The sequence below is a fragment of the Cyprinus carpio genome, chromosome A14 (assembly GCF_018340385.1).
Source record: "Cyprinus carpio isolate SPL01 chromosome A14, ASM1834038v1, whole genome shotgun sequence".
NCBI lineage: Eukaryota > Metazoa > Chordata > Actinopteri > Cypriniformes > Cyprinidae > Cyprinus > Cyprinus carpio.
In genome coordinates, this window is record NC_056585.1 from 15,745,166 (window position 1) to 15,769,352 (window position 24,187).

Here is a 24,187-nt window from a genome sequence, read left to right on the forward strand (position 1 = left end):
TCCCATTCATTTTCTCTATAGAAAAATGTATTTTTAATGATTCTGTGTTAAATCATTTAAGACAGACCTATGATGAGCACTGAGGTCATTTATTAATAGTATATGGTTTTATTAAAGCCACCAGTCAGTCAATTCAACATTTCAGAACAATTCAACTCATACACCCTTAAGTGTCTTTTATGTTATATAGTTTGATATATGAATATTATGAAAAAAGTTTTCTTATGCTCACCAATGCTGCATTTACTAGGTTAAAAAAAAGTAATACTGTGAAATATTATCATAGTTTCATACAACTATATATATTAAATCTACTTTAAAATGTTGTTTAGTTTATTTATTTTTTTTTTATAAAATATTTTTTTTTCTTATCTGAGATTTTGTGTATTTTGTGATTCCCTTTGGAGAAAATCAATAGAAAAAGCATGTCTGGAACTTTGACAGCTGGATAAGTGGGTGGTCAATGTTCTTAACATCTGAGGCATTAGAATTCCTCTTTCAAAAAGTTGTTAACTTTCCTGTTCTTAAAGCAGTAGGAGTTGTTTTGGATTCTTTTGTTCCTGATTAGGAAATTGTTCTCTCTGTGTGTGTTCAATTTGTTTGTGTGATAGAGGTCACACTGAGAGGTCTAAGTTTAGATTGGGGAAGACGACTGAGGGCTTTGAGGAAATGTGGTGATTTCCAGCAAGGCCAATCATCTCAACAATAACTTAATCTTTCTTGACCTGAAAGTGTACTGTTGTGGGGTTTATGTTTTGTAATGAGGTCATCCTTCACATTGATGAATGCTCTTCAGTGCTATATATAATGTCAAAAACATATCCTTTTTCCAAATAGGTCTCAATCTGGTGGCTTTTCTCATCATCGTACTGTCTTATGGAAGCATGTTTTACAATATCCAGAGAACAGGGACACAGACGACCAAATACAGCAACCACATTAAGAAAGAGCTGACCATTGCCAAACGCTTCTTCTCCATTGTCATCACCGATTCGCTGTGCTGGATTCCCATTTTCATACTCAAGATTCTTTCGCTTATGGAGGTTGAAATACCTGGTAAGTGTGTCAGGGGGCCATTTAAAGTCTTCAGGGCTTTATTGGGCTTCTAGAGTCTTATATTGAGCTGAAGCAATATTTTTTGTTCAGCTATAGTAATTTAGCATTTTTATTTTCTTCAGTGTTTGTAAGTAGTAAAATGGTTAAAGGCATCTAAAAGTTCATGTAATACAAAGGGTATGCAAAAGTGTTACTTCACCTTAAGAATTATAGAGAAAAGAAAATTCTCTCATTATCTACTAGTCGGTACTCTCCCTCACATTGTTACTGGCCTATATGCATTTCTTTCTTCTGTGAAACACAAAAAGAGGCATTTTTCAATAATTCCAATAATTCACAGATCATTCGTTTGCATATTATTGCAATGAATGAGGGCTGGAGCTTTTAAGCTTCAAAAATTTTGCAAAAGCACCATAATACTGTCATTAACATAGTTCCTATGGCTATATATTCCTAGTCATTTGAAGTAATGACTTGTAGTTTGTGTGAGAAACTTAAAAAGTTGTCATTGAGAGTTTTGTGAATAAATCTTTCACACAGATTTTGGAACTGGGTTCAGCGGATTCAAAGATTTGACTCAAAATGATGATTTGTCACCCCTTTCACAAACAACTGGAATAAAGATGTGCTTTGTACAAAGCCATCCTATGGCTTTAGAAGACTTAAAATATAGTGCACAAGTCATGTGGACTATGTTTATGGAGCTTTTTATTTAGAAATTCACCTTTTGTGTGTCACTGGGGAAACAAAGTCATACAGGTTTTGAATAACATGAGGGTAAATAATGACAGAATTGTATTTTTTGGATGAACTGTGTCTGTGTCAAAGTATGTCCAGTATTCAAAAACATTAGGTCTTATTCTCCATTGCATGAATTATTTTGTATTCGTATGCACAGGAGTAAAACAATTCAGCTTAACATGATTATAAAGCCACCCAGAGTATGTTTTTTTTTTTTTTTTTTTTTTTATGTTTGGTTACAGATGTCCCTACATATTTCTGTAAATATAGAATTAGTTTTTGTGATTTTGGTGAATCTTGATTTGCTTGTGAAAACATTTATACACAAATTTCATGCACAAATTCAAGTGTGCGAATGCTTTGTGACTGAGGCCCATTGAATGCTCTTTCAATGGGCCTCATTTGCTGGGCAAATGACACTGTGCTTCATTATGATTGCTGAATTCAAGCTATATTTTTAGAGGGCATTTCACTGAAAGATCATAGTTTTCCTATTCTCTTTTTGAATGGTGATATTTCCAGAGATAATTAATGGGCAGTTGAGAAGTGGACTGCCTTGTCCAAAATGATTTTTCAAATAAAAACAATCAGCAAGAAATGACATGATATCAACTCTCAATGAATAATTTTCTCCCCAATACTCTTCTTGAATGAACCCTCTGCAGGAACCATCAGCTCGTGGGTTGTCATTTTTATTCTGCCGATCAACAGCGCTCTCAATCCCATTTTATACACGCTGACCACGCGGCCATTCAAAGAGACACTGCTGCAGGTGTGGTCCAACTACAGGCAGCGGAGACCCCTCCTCAGCAGCCACCCGGCTCATCTGCCTTCCTTTACATGGCAGGAAATGTGGCCTCTGCAAGAAAATAGCCAAACTCAGTGCACCCCAGACTACCTGGCGCATCCATCTGAAATGTCCAATACCACCCAGTTACTGCCTGTGGAGGGGTCGATCGGGTTATGAAATGGTCTGATGGTGTCCTGCCATCAGCATCACCTCATGCCTCACAGCCGTGGGCTCATTCTGACAGGGCATGCATATATATATATATCGTAATTATATATATATAGTAATTTTGTGGATGTTTACATGAATGTCCTCACTCAGAGCAGGGATGATAATGATGCACTGCATATAACGACTGTTTGCCATCGTGAGTTTGACTGACTGTGTGTTTGTTGGGAGCATATTAGGAGAATGCAAAGGAAAAACAAAGACAACGAGCCATTGGTTTGCAAGCCTTGCTGAAAAGACTTGCTGGTTAATGCTGATTTTTGCTGGTCTGTGTGGTTCTCCAAAGGAGAGCTACTGGATTGTTCAGTCAGATAAATTATAATTCTCTCATTATTTCATTCCACCTTCATGTTGTTTCAAACTCACGAGCAAACTAAAAAACAGAGCAACACATCTGTACACGACAGAGAGTAAATGATGACATAATCGTTTTTTTTTTCTTTTCTTTTTTTTCAAGAAGCCTTGTAGGGGCATCAGCACACTAGCATTCAAAAGGCAACATGCTACTGCTAGTGGGCAGCAAAGCTAATCTTTTCAGCAGGGACATAACAGCACAATTCATTTGATTGTATTGTACTGATAAGCCACTGATAAGGCTTAGTTTTGTTTACAAGTAGTGACTCATCCGCAGGGTCTGTAATGACAGAGAAAATAAAGACACAGCTGAATAATAAAAGTGTTTACTTAGTGTTTTGCCATCAGTGTGTGTTTTACCCATTTGACTTTTGCCCATTTGTTGTAATGATATTGTGTCTTTTCAATGTTAATACTGGTGTGCAGCTATTCAGTGTTTAAGATGTGTTTCTTGTCCATCTGAAAATGTGTGTAGCATGTTAATACCTGCTGCTTTTTGTACAAAATGTACATATATATTGTATAGAATTATTTTTATCTAGCCAAACTGGTTCAAGCACTTTTCAGGGTCTTAACAGATGTTGTAGGAGCTCTTCGATTTCCATATGAAATATCATTCCTTAAACTGTGAGGTGTGAAGGCAGTACAGAGCCTGGTGGTTTAATTAGAGATATCTGTCAGTCATTTTAATCGTCTTTCTCTTTCAAAACCACAAGGAGGAACACAGTGCAAATGTCCTCTCGGTGTTGCCATGTTTTTATTCTTGGATCATCAGTAGGACTATGTTTAGTGTACAGTTTTTATGGAAATAACTCACTGTATAAATAGAAACCCATGCATAATTGATTTCATCCCTATTTGAATATTTCTATCTGAAACTGTCTGACTGCCTGCACAATGGTATCTTCATTCAGAGACTAATATATAAAGATAAAGTGGGATGAATCTTGCACATGTTAGTGAGCATGAGCATATTCAGTCAAAAAAAAAAAAAAAAAAATATATGATGATGATGAAACTGAAGCTATGTATAGGACCTTTAAAAGTTTTTACACTGTGACATTATTTTTATGTTTTCTACTCCGGTTTTTATCACTGTAACGCAAACAAATCTCATTTGCAGCACTGTAACTTGGAATAAAAAGTAATTGGAATAGTAAAGTATATATCATGACAGTATTTAACAATACAGATTTAAACTGTAAAGAAAGTGATGAAATATAATAAAAAAAATAATGATTCAAAATTCAATGTAATGATTTTAAGTATCACCTTTTAGAACAATGAGAATATATATATATATATATATATATATATATATATATATATATATATATATATATATGATTATATTTATGCAACATTGAATTAAAATATAGTACATTTTTATTTTGTGGTGAAATATGACCTGACACCCAGCTAAAAAGACCACTTGATTAATATAATGACCTCTGAGCAGTGTACATGTACTTCTGCTTGAGATATCAGGGCTTTTATGTTGAATGACTCTACTTTAGGGACCCAAGAGCAGTCACCTAATTATTCATAAAACCCATTAGTGACACTCTCACAGTGCTCCTCTATTACATCTCTTACAAGTTTCTAATTTACAACTGTGATCATTAACTTAAAAAACAAATAAATTCCTGCACTGAGGATGTTTCCCCTCAAGAAAATCCTGTTTCTTGGTCATTCTCAGAGATTACCTTTAATTTTATGAATGTAAAAAAAAAAAAAAAAAAAAAAATATATATATATATATATATATATATATATATATATATATATATATATATATATATATATATATATATATATATATATATTTATTTATTTTTTTTCTTGGTATTTCAATGTTCAATGTTTGAATGCAATGGCTTCTCAACTTACTACATCAGATAATGTATGTCAGTGAAGGTGTTGATATTTTGCTTTCCGCCAAAGTCACCTGTGCCTCTAAATTTGGGAGAAGTTTCTAAATGATTCACTTGGGAGAAATAGATCCGTACAGTCCATTAGAAAGACCCAAGTTACTAGCTGATTCAAGAAAGTCTCAACCACAGGCCTGGTTCTGGAGACTCAAACATGTCGGACTGAAAAAACAATCCAGATCAAACCATACAAAAACAAGCCAGATCAAACCATACACAACTAGGTGACCCTATTGCAGTGGTTTTCAGTCCTGGTCCTGGGGACCCACAGCTCTGTATGTATCTCTTATCTGACACACCCAGCTAAGTTCATAGATCTCTCTCCTAATGAACTGATGATCTGAATCAGGTTTTTTAAATAAGGGAGTCAAAATGGTGCAGAGCGGTGGGTCTCCAGGACCAGGATTGAAATCCTCTGCCCTATTGCACACTAATTAAGTGGAAACAGATCTCCAGTAACTGACTATTTGCCATACTTTTGGGTGAATCTTATGAAACCTGCCAATACATTTGAAACCTAATGAAACCTGTCTATATAGTCTCTGAAGAATCATATAACACTTGACTGTAGTAATGGCTTCATAGAATTTAGCTTTGCCATCACGGAAATAACTTAAAAAAAAAAAAAAAAAAAAAAAACATTTTAAAATATATTCAAATATAATGATAAAATGAAGTGACAATGCAAAAAACAAATATGTAATGGTCCTCAAAATTGTTTCCCATTGTTTATTTTATTTAGAAATGATCTCAAACATTTCTCAGACGCCCTTGTTAAAATGAAAAAGGCATTGAAACTATTTAATTTGTTTTATATAATTTGATGTAATTATATATATTTTTTATATTATTGTTTAATTTTATGTTTTATGATGTTTCATAAAACCTTCCATACCAGATTATTTTCTTTTTGTATGCTAACTAATGCCATTTTGTTTTATTCAGATTGTGTACTTAATAATAAATAAATAAATTAAAATAAAAAATTAAAATAAAAAAAATCCCTGACAGCTAAACTTAATGACAGTTCCCCATTGCTATCATAAGCACCGAATAACTCTCATCCATATGAGTTTAAGATTAGCAGTCATTCGCAGTTTTTTTTTTTCCCTCGGCGCGTTTTTCTGACGTCATTCCGAGCTGCTCTCCAGATGCGCTGCTCAACTTGAGTTTGTTATGAAACCTATTTTGTAACAGGGTAAACCTGGGTGATATCTGTTTGTCCAAACTCAACCTGGAAAACAACGGGGAGCACTTGACCAGGTTCACAATCGTACATTCAGCTCCATAAATGTTTCCAGCCTGTAGATATTCCCTTCAAGGTAATGCTACAGTCACACTTTCACTGTCATGTAACCCGAACGTTAACTAAATGTTGTAAACCTTTGCTTCTGTAAACCCGAGAGCATGTTAACGGTCTTATTAAGTTGTTATTACCCATGGTTGCAACGATTCATGTTTTAAATTGTAGATTTATCTGTCTGCTAGCTAATACAACCTCACAGGGAAAGTAGGGCAAAGGTCACTCGAATATCGGTCAGAGTGTATGTGTCCTTGTGTCACATTAATAACGTGTTCATGCATTAAATAGGCTGTATACAGCAAACGAATACTGCTTACAAGTCGGTTTGCTTCTTTTAGAAGAGTACCTTAGTTGGCCTGTTACCTAAGGGAGGATTTTGTAACAGCTTATCTTGTTGATCCATTTAATTTGGATGAGCTTTATTGATATAATAACATGCATAATGGACAGTGTATATACACAGTGTGTTTGTAATACTAAACTGTAGGTTAATCTGACATTGTTTATGTGTAACTGTATGGGAATGGTCTTGTCTTGTTCTGTTTGTGATGTAATTGTGTTGCCTTTTATTTGTATTTTTAAAGCACGGAGGTGTATTCGTGCACTGAAGGCGGTTCGAGCAGAGCATGTCGCTCCTCAGGTGTACTCCACACGGTGGTCCTCCTCCACTGTGCCACGTATTACCACTCATTACACAGTGTACCCCAGAGATAAGGACCCACGATGGGAAGGTCAGTTCTGTGCTAACTGTTTCTTGACTGTATTCTCTTCAGAGGTGAGAGTGAACACACGTGATGGACAGGACAGAAATCATTTCAGATTCTGGGTTTATTCAAACCTTGTAATTTAAGATAGAATAAAAACATTTTTCAGCCTGCAAGAGTTACAGAAATACATCAAATCAAAAGAAAATGGGAGAAGTCATAAAAATGTATGTTACATTTCGTAATTATCAGTTTTATTAATTTTTTAATATTTAATAATATTTTAATTGTGTTGGTTAAAAAATACAATTACTTTGAAGTTAAGATTATTTTGTTGACAATAAAGAAATCGTGCTACAGATTAAGCCAGTTATTTCTAACTTTTGCTGTGGTGTGTCAGTAGGAAATATCAGTTTACATTTCCAAATTTTCCTTTTGCCATTAATTGTAAGAATTCAGGGAGATTTTTGTATGCACAAGGAGTCTGGTAACAGCTAGTATGCTCAACACTGAGATCTGATCTCATCATTATCTGGTCTGTCTGGAATTACAAGAGTAAGACCGGTTTCTTCAGGTGTCTTGGAAACGTTGCCACAGTTCTTCTGGATTTAGTCTGCCTCAGTTTTTTTCCATCCCATTTTTTTACTGCCTTAAAACCATTTTCTGTTGGGGAAAATACTATATATACAGTAGGGAAAATATTTATTTGATCCCCTGCTGATTTTGTAAGTTTGCCCACTTACAAAGAAATGAAAGGTCTGTAATTGTTATGGTCGGTTTATTTTAACAGATAGATATCAACCAAAAAATCCAGAAAACACACATTATATAAAGGTTAGAAATTGATTTGCATTTCAGTGACTGAAATAAATATATGATCCATTACCAACCCCTTACTTGGGTTGGAATGGAATAGAACCCCTTCCATTCCAATTCTTTGGAAGGGAAGATACAGATTGTGTGGACATGGGTCTTATACACCTAACGAGCTGTCATTAGGAGTAACGTCTTGAAGTGGCAGGACTTTAAGGGCACATAACCAATCTGTGGGAGCCAGAATTCATGCTGGTTGGTAGGGGATCAAATATTTATTTCAGTCACTGAAATGCAAATCAATTTCTAACCTTTCTATAATGTGTTTTTTTCTGTATTTTTTTGGTTGGTATTCTGTCTCTATACATTAAAATAAACCTACCATAAAAATCACTGACCATTCATTTCTTTGTAAGTGTGCAAACTTACAAAATCAGCAGGGGATCAAATAAATATTTTCCCCACTGTATATAATAAGAGATTGCATCCATATTATATGTTACATTACATTGTATTTATATTTGTAAATCACACAGACCATATATATCATTGTCTGTATATATGTGTGATTTATAAATATATTATAATGATTTATAATATTACATACAATACCTCTCAGATTAGCACTCTCTGTTTTCTCTATTTTCCTTTAAAGGATAGTTCACCCAAAAATGAAAATACTGTCATTAATTACTCATTAATTACCTCATGTTGTTCCAAACCCGTAAGACCTTCATAAGATGTTATGTAAGACCTTCATATTTGGAACACAAATGAAGGTATTTTTGTTAAAACCCGAGAACTTTCTGACCCTGCATAGACAGCAACACAACTGACAAGTTCAAGGTCCAGAGAGGTAGTAAGTAACTGATAAAATAGTCCATCTGACATCAGTGGTTCAACCGTAATTTTATTATGCTACGAGGATACTTTTTGTGCTCAAAGAAAACAAAAATAATGACTTTATTCAACAATTTCTTCTCTTCTCTCAATTTCAGTCTCTGCCGCCATTCACGAGAATACCACGACGCATGCGTGCATCTTTTTCTGCTTCTTGTTAACAAGCGTATCCGGGCTCTGCATCAGTACGCCGCCTCCTGCTTCAGCAGCACCACATGCATGTATCGTGGTACTCTAGCGAACTCGTGGAAGAGAAGAAATTGTTGAATAAAGTCATTATTTTTGTTTTCCTTGCTAAAAGTATTCTCGTAGCTTCATAACATTACGGTTGAACCACAACCATGGTTGATGTCACACATTGGGTGATTTTTGTATAAAAAACAGATAATTGTGATTGACACTGTGATTGTCTGTTTTCATATGTTCAGGAATGGAAATGGAACGCTTCGCTGATGAAGCAGATGTCGTCATTGTTGGTGGCGGACCAGCTGGCCTGTCTGCAGCCATCCGGCTGAAGCAGCTGGCCAATCAGCATGAGAAGGAGCTGCGGGTTTGTGTGGTGGAGAAGGCATCTCAGATAGGAGCTCACACGTTATCTGGAGCATGTCTAGAGCCCACTGCACTCAATGAGCTTATTCCAGACTGGAAGGAGAGAGGGGTACACACAAACACACACATGCATACTGTACCACACATAGGATCTCTTAACACACAACAATCTGGGCGTACACGGTGCAAATTCGGATGCTCGGGAGGTTGTGGGCCATTGCACACGTTACGAGACAGTTAACCTGATTAATTGTACAGTGTAGAGAATTGATTATATTGATTATAACTTAACTTTGCGAGATCGCAATGAACTAAAATGACTGACAGCTTTTTAGTGATTATAAAAGGGAGTGCTCTTTGTGCCATAGCTATGAATGGCACAAAATAGATGTGCATTAAGGCTAGAGCACCCTCATTTATTTCAGAAGCACCTTCAGTGGAGCACATTCAGCAGAGAACAGCATAGCCATTCCTTTCAACAAAAACAACTAGAGAGATTTGTGTGTGTGTGTGTGTCTGTGTTACCGAATTATATGGGGTCGCATAGTAGCCACCGATCAAAAAAAAAATGTGGATGTATGTGATTTGGTAATGTGGGAGAGCCTATACACTGGTCAAAATTGGGCCGACTCCCCAAATTTTTTAAGCATGTTTAAAAACAATCGGGAGCTCGGGCTTGGCACGTAAATTCGAGTCACACAATGCGAGCCACAACTATACAAGCATCAAAGATTCGCACCATGTACGCCTGGCCTTTCTGATTGCGTTGACACATGGACCACAAAAAAAGATGGCCATGATGGCCGAGACACTGATTTTGATTCATGTCTAACAGGCACCACTGAACACTCCAGTTACAGAGGACAAGTTTGCCATTTTGACAGAAAAATACCGCATTCCCGTTCCAATATTACCTGGTAGGTGCATAAGACCCACTTTAGAGAGTTAAAGAGCTTCACACAATGAGAGTTACATAATGTGAAAAATAAAATAGATATGGTCTACATGTGTCACAGTTTCCTGAATGGTTTTGTAGCCTATACATACTATTAAAGCTTTTTAAGACTTGTTGAGTCACATGGATTCTATTAAATGCAATTTGTGAACAGGACTTCCAATGAATAACCATGGAAACTACCTAGTTCGTCTGGGGCATTTTGTACGCTGGCTTGGGGAGCAGGCAGAGGAGCTGGGAGTGGAGCTGTATCCAGGCTACGCTGCGGCTGAGGTCAGATTGCCTTCCTTGTCTGAATGCTTATATTAATTAGGCCTGCTTGTGTACTTGTAATTTGTATTGTGAATGATGGTCTGGATTGGTAGCTGAAAGTTCTTGTAGGTCCAAACCCCACATGATGATCAGTGCACTATAATCATTACCTGGAATTTGTGATTAACTCTAGGGTGCTTGCACCTGAAAGTGACATGTGTAGCAAACAGCCAGTCACACAGAATAGCATCGTTTTGATTCACTTCTCACAAGAGTCAGCGCAGTTCACTTCTCTGTTGAAGATTAAGGATTTCGTTATTAAAAAATATAATGAATTTAAATGCATTTACAAGGCAGGAATATACACTGTTGCTGTAGCAAAAGTTTTAGCAAATAATTATAATTCATATAATATGAATATTAGCAGCAAAAGATGGGCAATTTTGTCTGTGAAATTATTTCACTGTAAACTGCTTTAATTTGAAGCAAGAGATACAGGGCAGTGGCTTTATTGCATAAGATATATGTCACTTTGCTTACAACTGATTGGTCCAGTTTGGGTTAGCGATCTCTAACCCAGAATAAACCTGCTCCAGTGAAGGGGAGCCGTGTAGCGCAAGTTAACGTTGTGACGAAACCTGCTCAAAACCAACCCATCTTCTAGAGACTGAAAACTCAGAGTTTGCTCAAACTAAATGCGAACTTACCTGGGTAAAAACCGAAACCGGCTTCATGTAACAGGCTTCAGGACTGCTGTTTCTGTAGTAAGCAGGGTTTCCATGGCCACGGAAAATTTGAAAATACCAGGGAAGTTTAAAATTGTGATTAACAAATGTCATGGAAATGTATACAACTTTAAAAAGTCAGAAATTTCTGTGATGTGTGATTGTGTAGTTAATTCTCAGATTGGCTTGAAATTACACTCTGTGAGTGTATATAATAAGTCTCTATTAAGTTATTATTTTTTAAATATACAGCAATCAAAAAGAACTGAAAAGTCATGTATTATAGGAAGTTAATTGGTTAAAAGACAGGGATATGCTTTATAAGGGTTCTGTCAGTTGTTGTAGATAAAAGTAATAAACAAATAAATAAAAATAACATTTAAAATAAGCCACATTGTGAGATGTAAAGTTTTTGAGATATAAAAATTAGCAGTTATAAGATCACATGAATTCACATTATGAGAGTCACAATTATGAGATAAAAAGTCTCACTGAGAGTTGAGTAGTTATGATAAAGTCACATTACTCTTGTCACATAACAGCTGACAAACTCGTATCAACTTTTTTTAAACAGGTGCTGTTTCATGAAGATGGAAGTGTGAAGGGAATTGCAACCAATGATGTTGGTATTGGTAAAGATGGCTCTCCAAAGGTTTGTCATCACCATAAGATTGTACATGTCAATATCCCCTCCAGAGCAGAATATACAAATACCCTAAATACACAAAACAAGACACACCTTTTATGCGATTTTCTAAAACAGTCCATTGAATGTTCACACCAAGGCTAAATGAGTTTCCGAACTACAGTGGGATATTGCAGTAAGAAAAAATAAAAGGGTAACAGTGGGTAAAGTGATTATGTTATGCAGATAGCATATTCGTGTGCTATTAACACCACATTTTGAACTCCTCCAGGATGTGTTTGAAAGAGGCATGGAGCTCCACGCTAAGGTCACTCTGTTTGGAGAAGGCTGCCATGGACATCTGGCCAAGCAACTCTACAAGCAGTTCAATCTCAGGGAGAACTGTGAACCGCAGACGTATGCTATCGGTCTCAAAGAGGTACAACAACACTCCCGCTTGGATGATGTTTTAAACTTGCATACATGAAATTTCCATGTTCAGACTGATGTCACTGTTTCTCTTTCACTGACAACATTTGTAGTGATATCAGTTAGTTAATTTTGACGTTTGGGGTCATTGCTTTCATTAAAAAGCTGTTCTTTAGTCTCATCAGCATGTAGTGTTAATATTAGTATATACATACTTTATATAATATATGTATACATACATACATAGAAAAATAATATATATGTTTAGTGTTATAAAATATATTTTATGTTCAAAAAATATATAAATTCTGTGTTATATTACAGACATAATTTTAAACATAATAATAAACAATATTTGACATACAACTAATAATAATAATAAAAAATCTGCTTTCTTCTAGCTTTGGGTTATCGATGAGAAGAAGTGGCGCCCAGGACGGACAGAGCACTCGGTTGGCTGGCCTCTGAACAGGAACACATACGGAGGCTCCTTCCTGTACCACCTCAATGAGGGAGAACCACTGGTGGCCCTGGGATTTGTTGTAAGACATCTTATTCCTGAGCCTTCTGGGTCAAACTCTGACTGAAGTATTTCATTGGACTCGCAAAAGTCCTCTTTGAAGCTTTTACCTTAAAGCAGAATGTTCTGGATTGATGTCTTTGTCAGAATGCTTTGATCTGTATAGATATTATTGACCTCATTCATCTTGTTCTTTCATGGGGGAAAATGATAGGCAAGAGAGTGTGAAAAGGCTTTCAAAGTTTGAAGTCGTTCCTGGTCAGGGTAACGAGGACATTCTCTCGTCCTGCTGATAATGTAACATATCAAAATAAAAAATTCAATCACTTTTAGAAAAGGCAGGTTACAGAATGCTTCTGATTCGTAGAAAATTGTCTCAATTCCAGATGTCTTGAGGAGTTCCGCAGTGATGACGGGCTATTTATCCAATGTCGTCTGATTGGTCACAATTATCTGGCGATACAGTGCAGCGCTTGATTGACAGAACCAAATCAAATCTCATGATTGCTCTGAATTGTTTGTCCCCTAAATACATTTCACCTGCTTGCTGATCTGTTAGCAGAGGCATTGCAGTTTTGAGATACACTACTGGTCTAAAGTTTTTTTGTTTTTGTTTTTTTTTTCAAAAGAAGACAAAGAGTTACAAAGGATTTCCATTTTCAAAGAATCCTGAGCACAAAATCAGCATATTAGAATGATTTCTGAAGGATCATGAGACACTGAAGACTGGAGTAATGGCTGCTAAAAATTCAGCTTTGCTATCATAGGAAAAATTACATTTTAATATATATTAAAATAGAAAAAAGCTATTTCACAATATTATAGTTTATACTGTATATTTGATCAGATAAATGCAGACTAGCTCAGCATAAGAGACTGAAAAAGAAAGGGAAAAAAATCCCAACCTCAACCTTTTGAATAGTAGGGTATTTGGTATAAATACTATTGTATTGTAGTCCTTCTCTCGGCTCATCTTAGCAGGCAAGTCAAGAAAAGTCACCTTTATTTATATAATGCTTTATACAATACTGATTGTGTCAAAGCAGCTTTACAGTGTCAGGTAGGAAAATAGTTTGCCAATAATTCAAGAGGACAATAACAAAGAGTCATTTTTCCAGCTAAAGTCAGTTCATTGATGATTAACTGCAGTTCAGCTCTCTGTAAGGCAACAATAAGCAAGGAGGGTGGACCTTGCAGAAGTTCAGTGCAGTTATTCTATTATGGTGAACTGCAGATCTGTTTGTACATGTCTCCTCAGGTAGGTTTGGACTATACTAATCCTTACCTGAGCCCGTTCAGGGAATTCCAGCGTTGGAAACATCACCCCTCTATAATGTCTACCCTTGAGGGTGGCAACAGGATAGCATATGGAGCCAGAGCCCTCAACGAAGGAGGTTTCCAGGCATGTCAGCGACTTGAAATTCTCAATTTAAATTCTGCTTCTGTCTTTTATTTTTATTTTTTTCTTGTTTGACTTTTCACATCCGTGATCTCTCCTCCAGTCGATTCCTAAACTGACGTTCCCTGGCGGCATGCTGATAGGGTGTAGTCCGGGCTTCATGAATGTGCCCAAGATCAAAGGCACACACACAGCCATGAAGAGTGGCATGTTGGCAGCCGAGACTGCTTTCAGCAAAATCACAGATGAGAATCTGCAGTCAGAAACAGCAGGTAGCCAACCCAGACATCTTTGCAAATTAGCAGAGGTGTAACTCACAGTGTATTAAGCATATTCTCAGGATATTAAAAGTTGTCCAGGTGTCCTAGACAAAGAATTTTTTCTGCTTTTTTCCCCACTCTGTTAGGTCTCTATATTCCTGAATATAAGGAAGCTTTGGAAAAGTCCTGGATCTGGAAGGAGTTGTATGCTGTGAGGAACATCAGACCATCTTTTCATAACTACTTTGGGCTCTACGGAGGGATGTTGTACACTGGAATTTTCTACTGGTTTTTGAGAGGAAAAGAACCATGGACTCTGAAACATAATGGTAAGAAGTAAGAACAAAGAAACACTTTATGAAATGTTTGTTTGTATCAAAAGCTTTTAGTTTAGATCATTGTATCAAAAACAACATTGCAAATAGATGCAAATTCAGAATCATGAGCTATAAAGGCATTACAATGTATTTGTATTTATTTTATTTAAAGGAATAGTTCACACAAAAATGACCAATCATTACCCTCATGTCGTTCCAAACCTGTATGAGTTGCTTTCTTATGTTAAACATAAAATAAGATATTTTGAAGATTGCTGGTAATCAAACAGTTGGTGGTTGCCATTGACTTCCATAGTAGGAAAAATAAAAATAAACACTAGAAGTGCATGGGGTTTTAGACTATATTAGCATAAATCCTTGCAACTTTCTTATGATTTTTCATAGTTTGTGTTGTTAGTAATTCAAAATGTAAAAAAAATAAATGTTCTGATATTGTCCAAAACCTAACTTTGTCCAAGGCATTTCTAAACGTTTGGAGGTTTCTAATCCTTAATGTTTTAAGAATATTGTTTGAACCACATATACTTGAACTGAACTACATGAACTACATAACCACAACTGTGTATTCTGCTTTGTGCTCATTTCAAAGTTTAGTCTAATTTCAGATTCACCTGCTCCTGTATGTAAAGAACTAACTGTGGCTAGCCAGAGGGCCCCTTCCTGTCTGAGCAGGCAGTTCTTAGACAGAATTAGATTCGGTGTGGGCCAGACTTAATGCTGATAGTCAGACATGTTGCTATGCAAGACTACTTCTCAGTTCTCTGCTGCAGTGGGTATCTGATATCAGTCACCATTCATCTGTATTTTATTTCTAATGGGAAACAATTGAATATTCTGTAGGTCTAGACTCTGCTCAGCTGAAGCCAGCTAAGGACTGTGCACCCATCGAGTATCCAAAGCCCGATGGGAAGATCAGCTTTGATCTGTTGTCATCTGTAGCCTTGAGCGGGACCAATCATGAGCATGACCAGCCGCCCCATCTGACTCTGAAAGACGACAGTGTTCCTGTGGCCCAAAACCTTGCGATTTATGACGGCCCAGAGCAGAGGTTCTGTCCTGCTGGTATGTAACTAATCCACTCTGCTGCACTTAGAAGTGAGTCAATAGTAACCTGCAAATTAGCCATTTGGTTGCACATAATAAAACCTGATCAACAGGCTCGACAGTATGAGGTTGATGAAGACATCTGCTGAGTGTTTAGACATTATGCCTCTGCTCTCCCACAGGTGTATATGAGTATGTTCCTCTAGAGACGGGTGATGGAATGAGATTACAGATCAACGCACAGAACTGCGTCCACTGTAAAACCTGTGATATTAAAGACCCCAGCCAGAACATCAACTGGGTTGTGCCTGAGGGCAGCGGAGGACCAGCTTACAACGGCATGTGATTTCAGTATTGCGTAACCCTTAGGGCTAAAAGTTTTAAAGACTCGAGAGTCCTTCTGATGTGCCTAAGGAACAGAATGTCATCATATCCTGTCTGATATGAGCTTGAAGTGGAATTTGATGAAAAGTTGGATGAAAACTGTACCATTTGAAATAATTTTATATATAATGTCTAAGGAATGTGTCATAAAAGACAAAGGATCAAGTTGGATTAACAACTAGTGGACGGTTTTAGCTCACCATGATGCAGTTTACTGTAAACTGATAGTTTTGTATATATTGACAAATTTGGTAACTGTAATAGGTAGAAATAAATGAGTTATTCCAATCTGTTGGTATGTTTTCTAGAACTACAAACATAAAAGTCCCTGAAAATATCCACTGTTTTATTTCATGTGAATGACATGAATGGTTGATAGAATGAACAGCAGTTCCCAGGAACAAAAAATATTATAGTCTTTAAAGTCAGCCTATTCTTTCTTGAACAGTAATCAATCAATACAAGACCTCTTAAGATCAGCTCACTAAAAAGGCAATGAAACTTTGCCCTTTCACCGACAGACAAACTCTTTCCTAATGCAGCAGACGATATGACTTTCTTTCCAAACTGCACATTACATATTTATCCTAAATTAGAGACTCCAAAGCCTTTTTACCCAGCTTTAGATTTAAACACTAAGACACAGGTGCAAAGTAAGTGAAAATATGCAGGTAGGTCGGTGTGGAGTGAGGTCACTGCAGTTTCTGTTATGCAAACATTTTGGCGTAAATCTTCTTTTCTTTCTCTTTCTCTTCCTTCACTTGCTGCTTCAGTTTCAGCATTTCGTTTCCAATTGCTGAAACCAGGGAAAGGAAAATGTAAAAAAACAAATTTAGGATTTGTAAAGAGCTGGTTAACCTTTGTCATCTGGTGCGATCTCCTGTGCCTTCTTCAGATCACCCTTCAGTTTAAAAACAGAAAAGATGAGTCAATGCCCAAAAACAAACTGTCATGTTAACTGAAGCAATTTTATATTTTTGTAAGACATTTAAATGCATCTATATATATAGTTGACAAAGCACTAATGTTGAATTAACAGCTGCCTTTAGGCTCATTAGCTACAATGAGCACAATTCTCAGGTAGTCTAGTCTGTTTGTTTTACTGAAAAAGATTGAGAACAACTGATTTAGAGTGAGATGAATTTGTATTTCTGTCCATGTAGTGTGGGTACCATGGCCTTGTTGAATTCTTTAAGTCCCTGCCAGGCCTGAGCTCTCCTGAACAACGCTTTTGTGTTTGTCTGGTTCAGCTCCAGTGCCTGGAAAAACAAACAAAAACATTATAATAAATAAAACATCACAATCAACAGGAGAAAATACACTTATACAGGTCCTTTCAAGAAATCTGAATCCATTTCAACTGGTCCCTAAATAGAGAGAGTGCATCTTGTGATCTATAAATTGTAGCAACTGTGACAAGGTTATTTCAAGAGTGGTGAATATCTAAGGTATGTCCCTATAAAACCAACTCAAGGCCTTTTGCTTCTTATATCCTCTAATCCCGATGCAACTGGACACCGTTCAGTCAGCTCAATGTCAGAAGGTCCCATGTTACCTCATCACAGCTCTCGATAGCTTCTTGCCAGAGTTTCAGTTTGAGTTTGCAGGCGGCCGTGTTGAGAATGCAGCTCAGGGCTGTGGGCTCCAGCTTCTTTTGGGCACTATCATCGTCTAAGGTGTTGCTGCAAATCTCTAGATACCTGTGGACCAAAACAGCCTTCAGTGGCACTGCTGGGTTACAGTGATGCATACAGACGTGTTGTACAGCAACGCTCACTTTAGATTACACAGTTAGAAATCTTGCATATCAAACAGGTACTTACGGGAATGTCATCATGACGAGTCATTTCGAGGAAAGAAAACTCAGCTATAACAGCATGTTTAAAAGGGTTTGACAAATTGAAATCAAGTGTGAAAAGCTGTCTCTTTAATGTCACGGTTCAGGCGTAATGTAAAAATTGAGCTTAATGGCAGACTTGACAAGTGTTCACCTGAAAGCTTTTGAATATTTCTTGATAGCTGACTGCCAGTTCTGAGGCTTGAAGAAGTTATTCCCAATGTTTTTCACATCCTCTGCTACAGACAAGACTTTGTTTGCCTAGAAAGAATTTTAGTATTATTAGAAAGCCAAGGCTTTTCTTTTTCCTTTATGGAGCATAAACTCTAAATGTGTTTAAGTTAAAGTGATTCTGCATTTTATGGCGCAGTTGATATATAGGATATATGCAAGTGGAAATGCAGAAATATAATGACATCTTTAAAGTCCATGTCAGAATCCTCTGGGAAGTCTGGGTATGTGTCTCCTGAGCCGTCATTAGGTGCGATGCTCCAGTCATCACCTGCTTTGTGCTCGCCACATTCAGCAATGATGCAGGGCTGAGAGAGAGACAGATATGACAGTTACAATCAATCTAAATATTCAGTTGCTCAATGGAATAAGGAAAATACTCCTTCCATTTCCTAATCAGAGAGAGAAATGGTCACACATAATGTCTTCTTTCAAAACCTTTCATTTATCACACTAAGCTAGTTCACCTGTGCAGAACATGTGACGGACTACATTTCATGACTATTAAATCTTGATTAGGGTGACTAAATGCCTGTAAAAGAAAGATCTCAGAAAACAGCTGTCCTTCAGGACTGGTTAAGATCTCTGTCGCTATATATTTCTAAGCATGAAAGCAGATGTTGCAACGCCATGATGTATTTAAGCTGTCACCTTGACTGGATTGTCATCCTTTGTTCCCCATTCCCTTCAGCACCTGGCCAAAGATGACATGTTTGCCGTCCAGGTGTGGTGTGGGAACCGTGGTTATAAAGAACTGTGATCCATTCGTGTTGGGGCCGGCATTCGCCATGCTGAGCAGCCCCTCTCTGTCATGCTGGGGGGGGGCAAAAGACAACCGGATAAATAAAGCACCACTTCATTTGACAAGAAAACAGAAGGTTTATCTATTTCTCATTTGTTCCTCAGAGCAGACACCAGGAAATTAGTAATTGCCGCAGGGAGATAGATCAAGTGCTGTGTTTGGTTTATTTAATCTCCTATCAATTTCTGAGCAATTACACAGACTGAGGGTTTTGATTAATTAAAGGAAAAATTAACCGAAAAATGATAATTCTGTCCGTGAATATGTGCATCAAACAAGGTTTGGGATCTGCTGGGGAGGGTGGTTTCCACAATTCATGGAACAACATGAGGGTGAGAAAATGATGAGTCTTCTTATTTTTGGGCGAACTATCCTTTACAGCAAAGCAGCTCTGTAGTACCATGTAGTAAATGTTTTCATCTTCAAACTTGTCCCCGTAGATGCTCTCTCCTCCGGTTCCATTCTGATTCGAAAAATCTCCACTCTGGACCATAAATTTCTTGATGACTGATGGGTGCAAAAAGAAATACATAAATATATTTGGGATCACTAGATGTATATATTATTGATCACTGAATAAGGTTGTTTTATAAAAAGTGGACTTCCAGTTGTATGTCAGGTGCAAATTGTTATAGTTTTAAATATCTCAATATATAAGTGTCTAATTTTTTTTTTTATTAAAAATAAACAAAGCTACTTCATTTTAATTTTATAAATTATACTCTAGCAAGCATGAAATGAAATATGTTTAAAGCTTGGCATTACGTGGGGGGAAAAATGCATATTTCAGTATATTATATAGTATACTCACTGCGGTGGAATGGACAGCCCTTGAAGTGCAGCGGTTTTTCCGGTGCTTTTACCGATCACTTTCTCACCGGTACACAGAGCACGGAAATTCTCCGCCGTTTTAGGGACCACATCAGCAAAAAGCTCAAACACAACACGGCCGACTGCAAAGAGATTTAAACAGCAGGAATGAATTATCAGATTACTTCAATGATCTCTGGTTATGCTGTAGATATTATATATTTTGACTGATGTTGTATTTGTACGGTGACCTATGACCTTTTTTAACATTTCATATGCATATAATCAAATCTTGCCAATCTGACCATATTGAGTCTGCTTTACATACATCAATAATAAAAACTTAAAATCTGTTTAATTAGCAAAGGAGTTACTATCAGAAGAGTAGAAATGCTAGTGTGCTCTGTAATCTTTTCTCTTATTTATTGCCCTTTTGTAGTTTGTATTTTTGTTGTTATTTAATAATACTACTACTGAAAAAAACAAATTATGTAGGGATATTGCTGAAATATCTTGGTTAGAGAAAATGGGAAAAATTAAGAAATACGTAATATTTCTCGTGTTTAAAAAAAAATGTACACTCAACTGTGATAAACTAATCAAAACGATTTCAACTTTGATTAATGTGACATTAATATTTTAACCCATATGAAGGAGACATAAAATGTACTGCACGACAGTAACACCGTGCAATGCCAAATAGGAGAATTCACTCTGCTTTTCTAAACCGTTGTCTCCGGTGGTTGAGTTCAGTGCATGTATTTATTTCTGTCTTTCTTCAGAGCAATTAGAGGCATGTGGCAGAACCGGCAGAACACACAACAGTTTTTCAAGCAGTCATTCAGCTTCTTTCAAAAGAAAAACAAAAGATCCTGACCTCTTTCACCAGCGATATCTACGTCAAAGAATACCCGAGGGTTGTCTGCGTTTCCCGGTTTGGCTACAGGAGTCGGATTTGACATTTTCTTTTATTTGTTTTATAGGGAAAAGGGTCTTATTTTGCCTGGACCGATAACTGAGAGGAACGCGCTTGTAAAGTTGGGACTGAAGCATAAGTGAGCGTGTAGCGCCCTCTACTGCTCTGGAGTCTCGTGCACAGAGGCGCTGCACTGCTGTATTTGAAACATAAACCTCCTATAGGATTTACAGCTATTTATAGCCACATATTTCTGAAAACATTTTCAAACCCGGCAAGAGTTTTTCCATATTTCATCTCTGCATGATATGTCAACCTCACTTTAGTATCACTGAGATCCTAGTTTTTATTACCATTTTGAATTAGTTTTATATATATACTTTGTCAACATTTATTTTATTTTGTGTTTTATAACCCATAGCTTAAACATGGCTTCTGCAAAATAAATACCTCTGATTATGAATTATTTGAACCCGACCTGCACTGTTTGATTAAACAGAAAATGTAATTGAATTCAATTACTGAATAATCAATGTTCGTTACCACAGTTTTTCTATTTTCATTAGACGACTCATTTGGCTAAAAGACAATAATACACTGTTGTACCTAATCATTTGTACAAACCCAGGCTAGATTTTCCAAAAAGAGAGACTCTCAAAACTTTAATGAAAGAGTGAGAATGGCAGGCGAACAAGGTCGTGTCTGTTCGTCTCAAGATGCTGGTAATGGCTGGAGTGGGGCTGTGGTACTATTATTAATGGGATTGACCACTGATAGAGACCTAGGGATCACATTAGAAACCTCTTTTAAGCTGCAGAATTATTGCTTTCTAGTTCCTATCAACTGTCTGAATCTACAGTGACCCCTGTTAAGAAGATCTGATGTCTGTGATATTGAGACTTTACAAGCTCCTGACAATTTAAACCACAGATATGAGGTAAACAGCAAAGTGAATAAGAAAACTAGTTTTTGTTGTTAATTTTTTTCTAATGTTTTGCATTAATTTGGAAGGACATCAAATCTTCTAGTACCCTACCCACACCAACCATTAGATGATGTAATAATGTATTGAACATATAAAATAATATTGTTTCCGGGCCGAGCCGAAAGCCCCCCCAACTTGATAACATGGAGAAAACTGAACCAAGAAATGAATGGCAGTGCGGGGGCAAAGCAAAAAAAAGCTATTTTAATGTGAAAGTTTTTACACAGAGTTAGACAAAATGTTATATGAATAAGAAACTGTTTAATGATCACAAACTAGCCTTCAAGAATCATGTATATTAAGCCTCACATCATATTTCAGACCTGATCCATATCCATAAAAAAGGATGCCACTCTGGTGTGTTTTTCTCGGTATGCACTGACCTGTCTTTACTGCAGATATGGAGAAGCACAATTAGAGAATGTTGAGTGAAGTAAATCAAGATTACACAATAATCAGACACCGAATTCCAGTTATTCTTAATATAACAATCTGGCAACCCAGCAGTGAGGCTATGAAGCGTATCATTTGTTTATATCTCACCTGGTTAAGCGTGGGAACTGTTGTTTTTTCCTCCTTGCTGTAGGCATCATGTGTGCTGTGGTTCCAAGCAAGCTTCCCGCCGGTCAGTTGTTTGTCGTGAAACTGAGACTGATTCTGCCTGGTGTGGCAAGCGTTGACATTATTGATTACTAGAGGACAAAAAGCTTCTTCCCATTTCCTGCCCAGGTGAAAACCCATATCACCATACATACATTATGGGGGGAGCTGCAGGTAATCTAACCCTTCCCTCCCTGGTTACTGGATACTCACCATGGGCTGTGAGTCACTTCGTCCAGCACAGCTGATTGAAATCTGTCAAGCTGATACAAAAGAAGAGGGGGTAAAATAAAAATCATAATTCGACACATGCAGTATGGCAATACAATCAAAACGTGTCTTTGCCGATTTTTGTTAAAAAAACAAACAAACAAAACAAACAGAAACATGTTAAACAAACACCACAGTTATAATCTGATCCTATAAGAGACAGCGATTATATTTAGGGACCGTTCCAATGTTTAGGGTTGGCAAAGCAAGCGTTTATTTGATCAAAGATGTAGTTAAATATTGTAATATTGTGAAATATTATTACAATTTAAAATAACTGTTTTTCTATTCTTATATACTTTAAAATGGTGTAATTGCTGTGACTGGCAAAGCTGAGATTTCAGCATCATTAACTGCAGTCTAACAGTGTCACTGTGATCCTTTAGAAATAATTTGCTAATATGCTGATTTGCTGCTCAGAAACATTTAGGTATAATTTCCTTTATTAAATATCATAAAGGAAAATGGGGGTTAGTTCATTTTTCACTTTTTACACCAATATTTCTCATAGTCAGTTTCCGTATACACATATTGTCTTGTCTACAAAAAAGAAAGCTATTGAACATATTCACCCTTTTTGACGTAGAGAGAGAGAGAGAGAGAGAGAGAGAGAGAGAGAGCGAGAGAGAGAGAGATTGAGAGATTTGAGAGAGAGAGTAATTGTTAGTACATGTAGGCCTATATAATTACCTCATATTGTTGCTGTTGATGACAGTTCGTCCTGTTGAGTGCAGTGGAGTAACTGCAGGGACCCCAGCCCACTTCTCCGACGAAGAGTGTTCGGTGAACGGTGGGGGGTTCGCGTGCGGTGCAGGGCCGGAAGAGGTAGTTGAGATCACTCGTGGCATCTGGAGATAACAGGGCCGATTCCAATGCTGCGGGCGAGGGAAATAGTCACCTGGGACGGAAATCTCCAATGCCGTCTTGGACCTTCACGGCACCAACAAAGATCACTATCACCACATTCGTCAAACTTACTAATGATTAATATAGTGGTTCCTGCTAAAAATAGATTCAGAGGCGTTTCTTAAATACGTTACCTGTAAACACAGTATTCTCTGTCCCAGACGAACTCGCTGAGTTTGCTCTTGAGAAGGTGTAGTGTCCTGTTTGAAACGTCTTCCATCATCTTTACCTTTGTCTAGGCTACCTGGTCTTAAAACTTTTGGCCAGAATCTTGGTGAAATATCAGTAAGCGCATCTCAGCACTGTCAAACGAGCCTTGGGCGGAGGTCACTCAATCATTCAGGTTACTCATTCAGTCACCGCTCGCTCGCTCACGCGCCGTTTGCCATGGAGCGGTGACTGCGGTTGGTCTCCACGAAACAAGTGTTTGGTCGGGATGTATTATTATTTATTAATCCAGTAAACACGGATTTTATTTAGTCTATGGCTTATAAAATTAAAAATACACCTGATGTACAGTTTTCTTCTTG

General features: G+C 37.0%; 2 protein-coding genes and 1 pseudogene across 2 annotated transcripts in view; 2 read left to right on the plus strand and 1 right to left on the minus strand.

Moving 5' to 3' along the window:
* Window positions 1-3,413, plus strand: part of LOC109067980 (relaxin receptor 1-like) — a gene marked incomplete at its 5' end in the record, with an annotated part of 41,536 nt that extends 38,123 nt beyond the window's left edge. Inside the window, 2 exons of the mRNA XM_042770537.1 lie at window positions 838-1,056; window positions 2,463-3,413. Of these exons, the coding sequence (XP_042626471.1) occupies window positions 838-1,056; window positions 2,463-2,764 (521 nt within the window). The remainder of the gene's footprint in view (window positions 1-837; window positions 1,057-2,462) is intronic.
* A 2,797-nt stretch (window positions 3,414-6,210) lies between these two features.
* Window positions 6,211-16,588, plus strand: LOC109067977 (electron transfer flavoprotein-ubiquinone oxidoreductase, mitochondrial-like). The gene is made up of 13 exons (XM_042770007.1): window positions 6,211-6,422; window positions 6,988-7,134; window positions 9,249-9,478; window positions 10,205-10,286; window positions 10,479-10,597; window positions 11,876-11,953; window positions 12,219-12,365; window positions 12,757-12,897; window positions 14,134-14,277; window positions 14,378-14,546; window positions 14,681-14,863; window positions 15,713-15,934; window positions 16,099-16,588. The coding sequence occupies exons 1-13, from the start codon at window positions 6,392-6,394 to the stop codon at window positions 16,260-16,262; spliced, it is 1,857 nt and encodes a 618-aa protein (XP_042625941.1). The 5' UTR covers window positions 6,211-6,391; the 3' UTR covers window positions 16,263-16,588.
* Window positions 16,589-16,629: 41 nt separating this feature from the next.
* On the minus strand, window positions 16,630-21,023 carry LOC109067981 (annotated as a pseudogene).
* Between the last annotated feature and the right edge of the window lie 3,164 nt (window positions 21,024-24,187).

What these genes read in the sequence shown, in the direction of transcription:
- LOC109067977 (XM_042770007.1), top strand. Translation starts at nt 6,392, where the DNA reads ATGTTTCCAGCCTGTAGATATTCCCTTCAAG. An exon ending in GTAAAGATGGCTCTCCAAAG is followed by an intron (nt 11,954 to 12,218) that starts GTTTGTCATCAC and finishes GAACTCCTCCAG; the next exon opens with GATGTGTTTGAAAGAGGCAT. An exon ending in TCTGCAGTCAGAAACAGCAG is followed by an intron (nt 14,547 to 14,680) that starts GTAGCCAACCCA and finishes CCACTCTGTTAG; the next exon opens with GTCTCTATATTCCTGAATAT.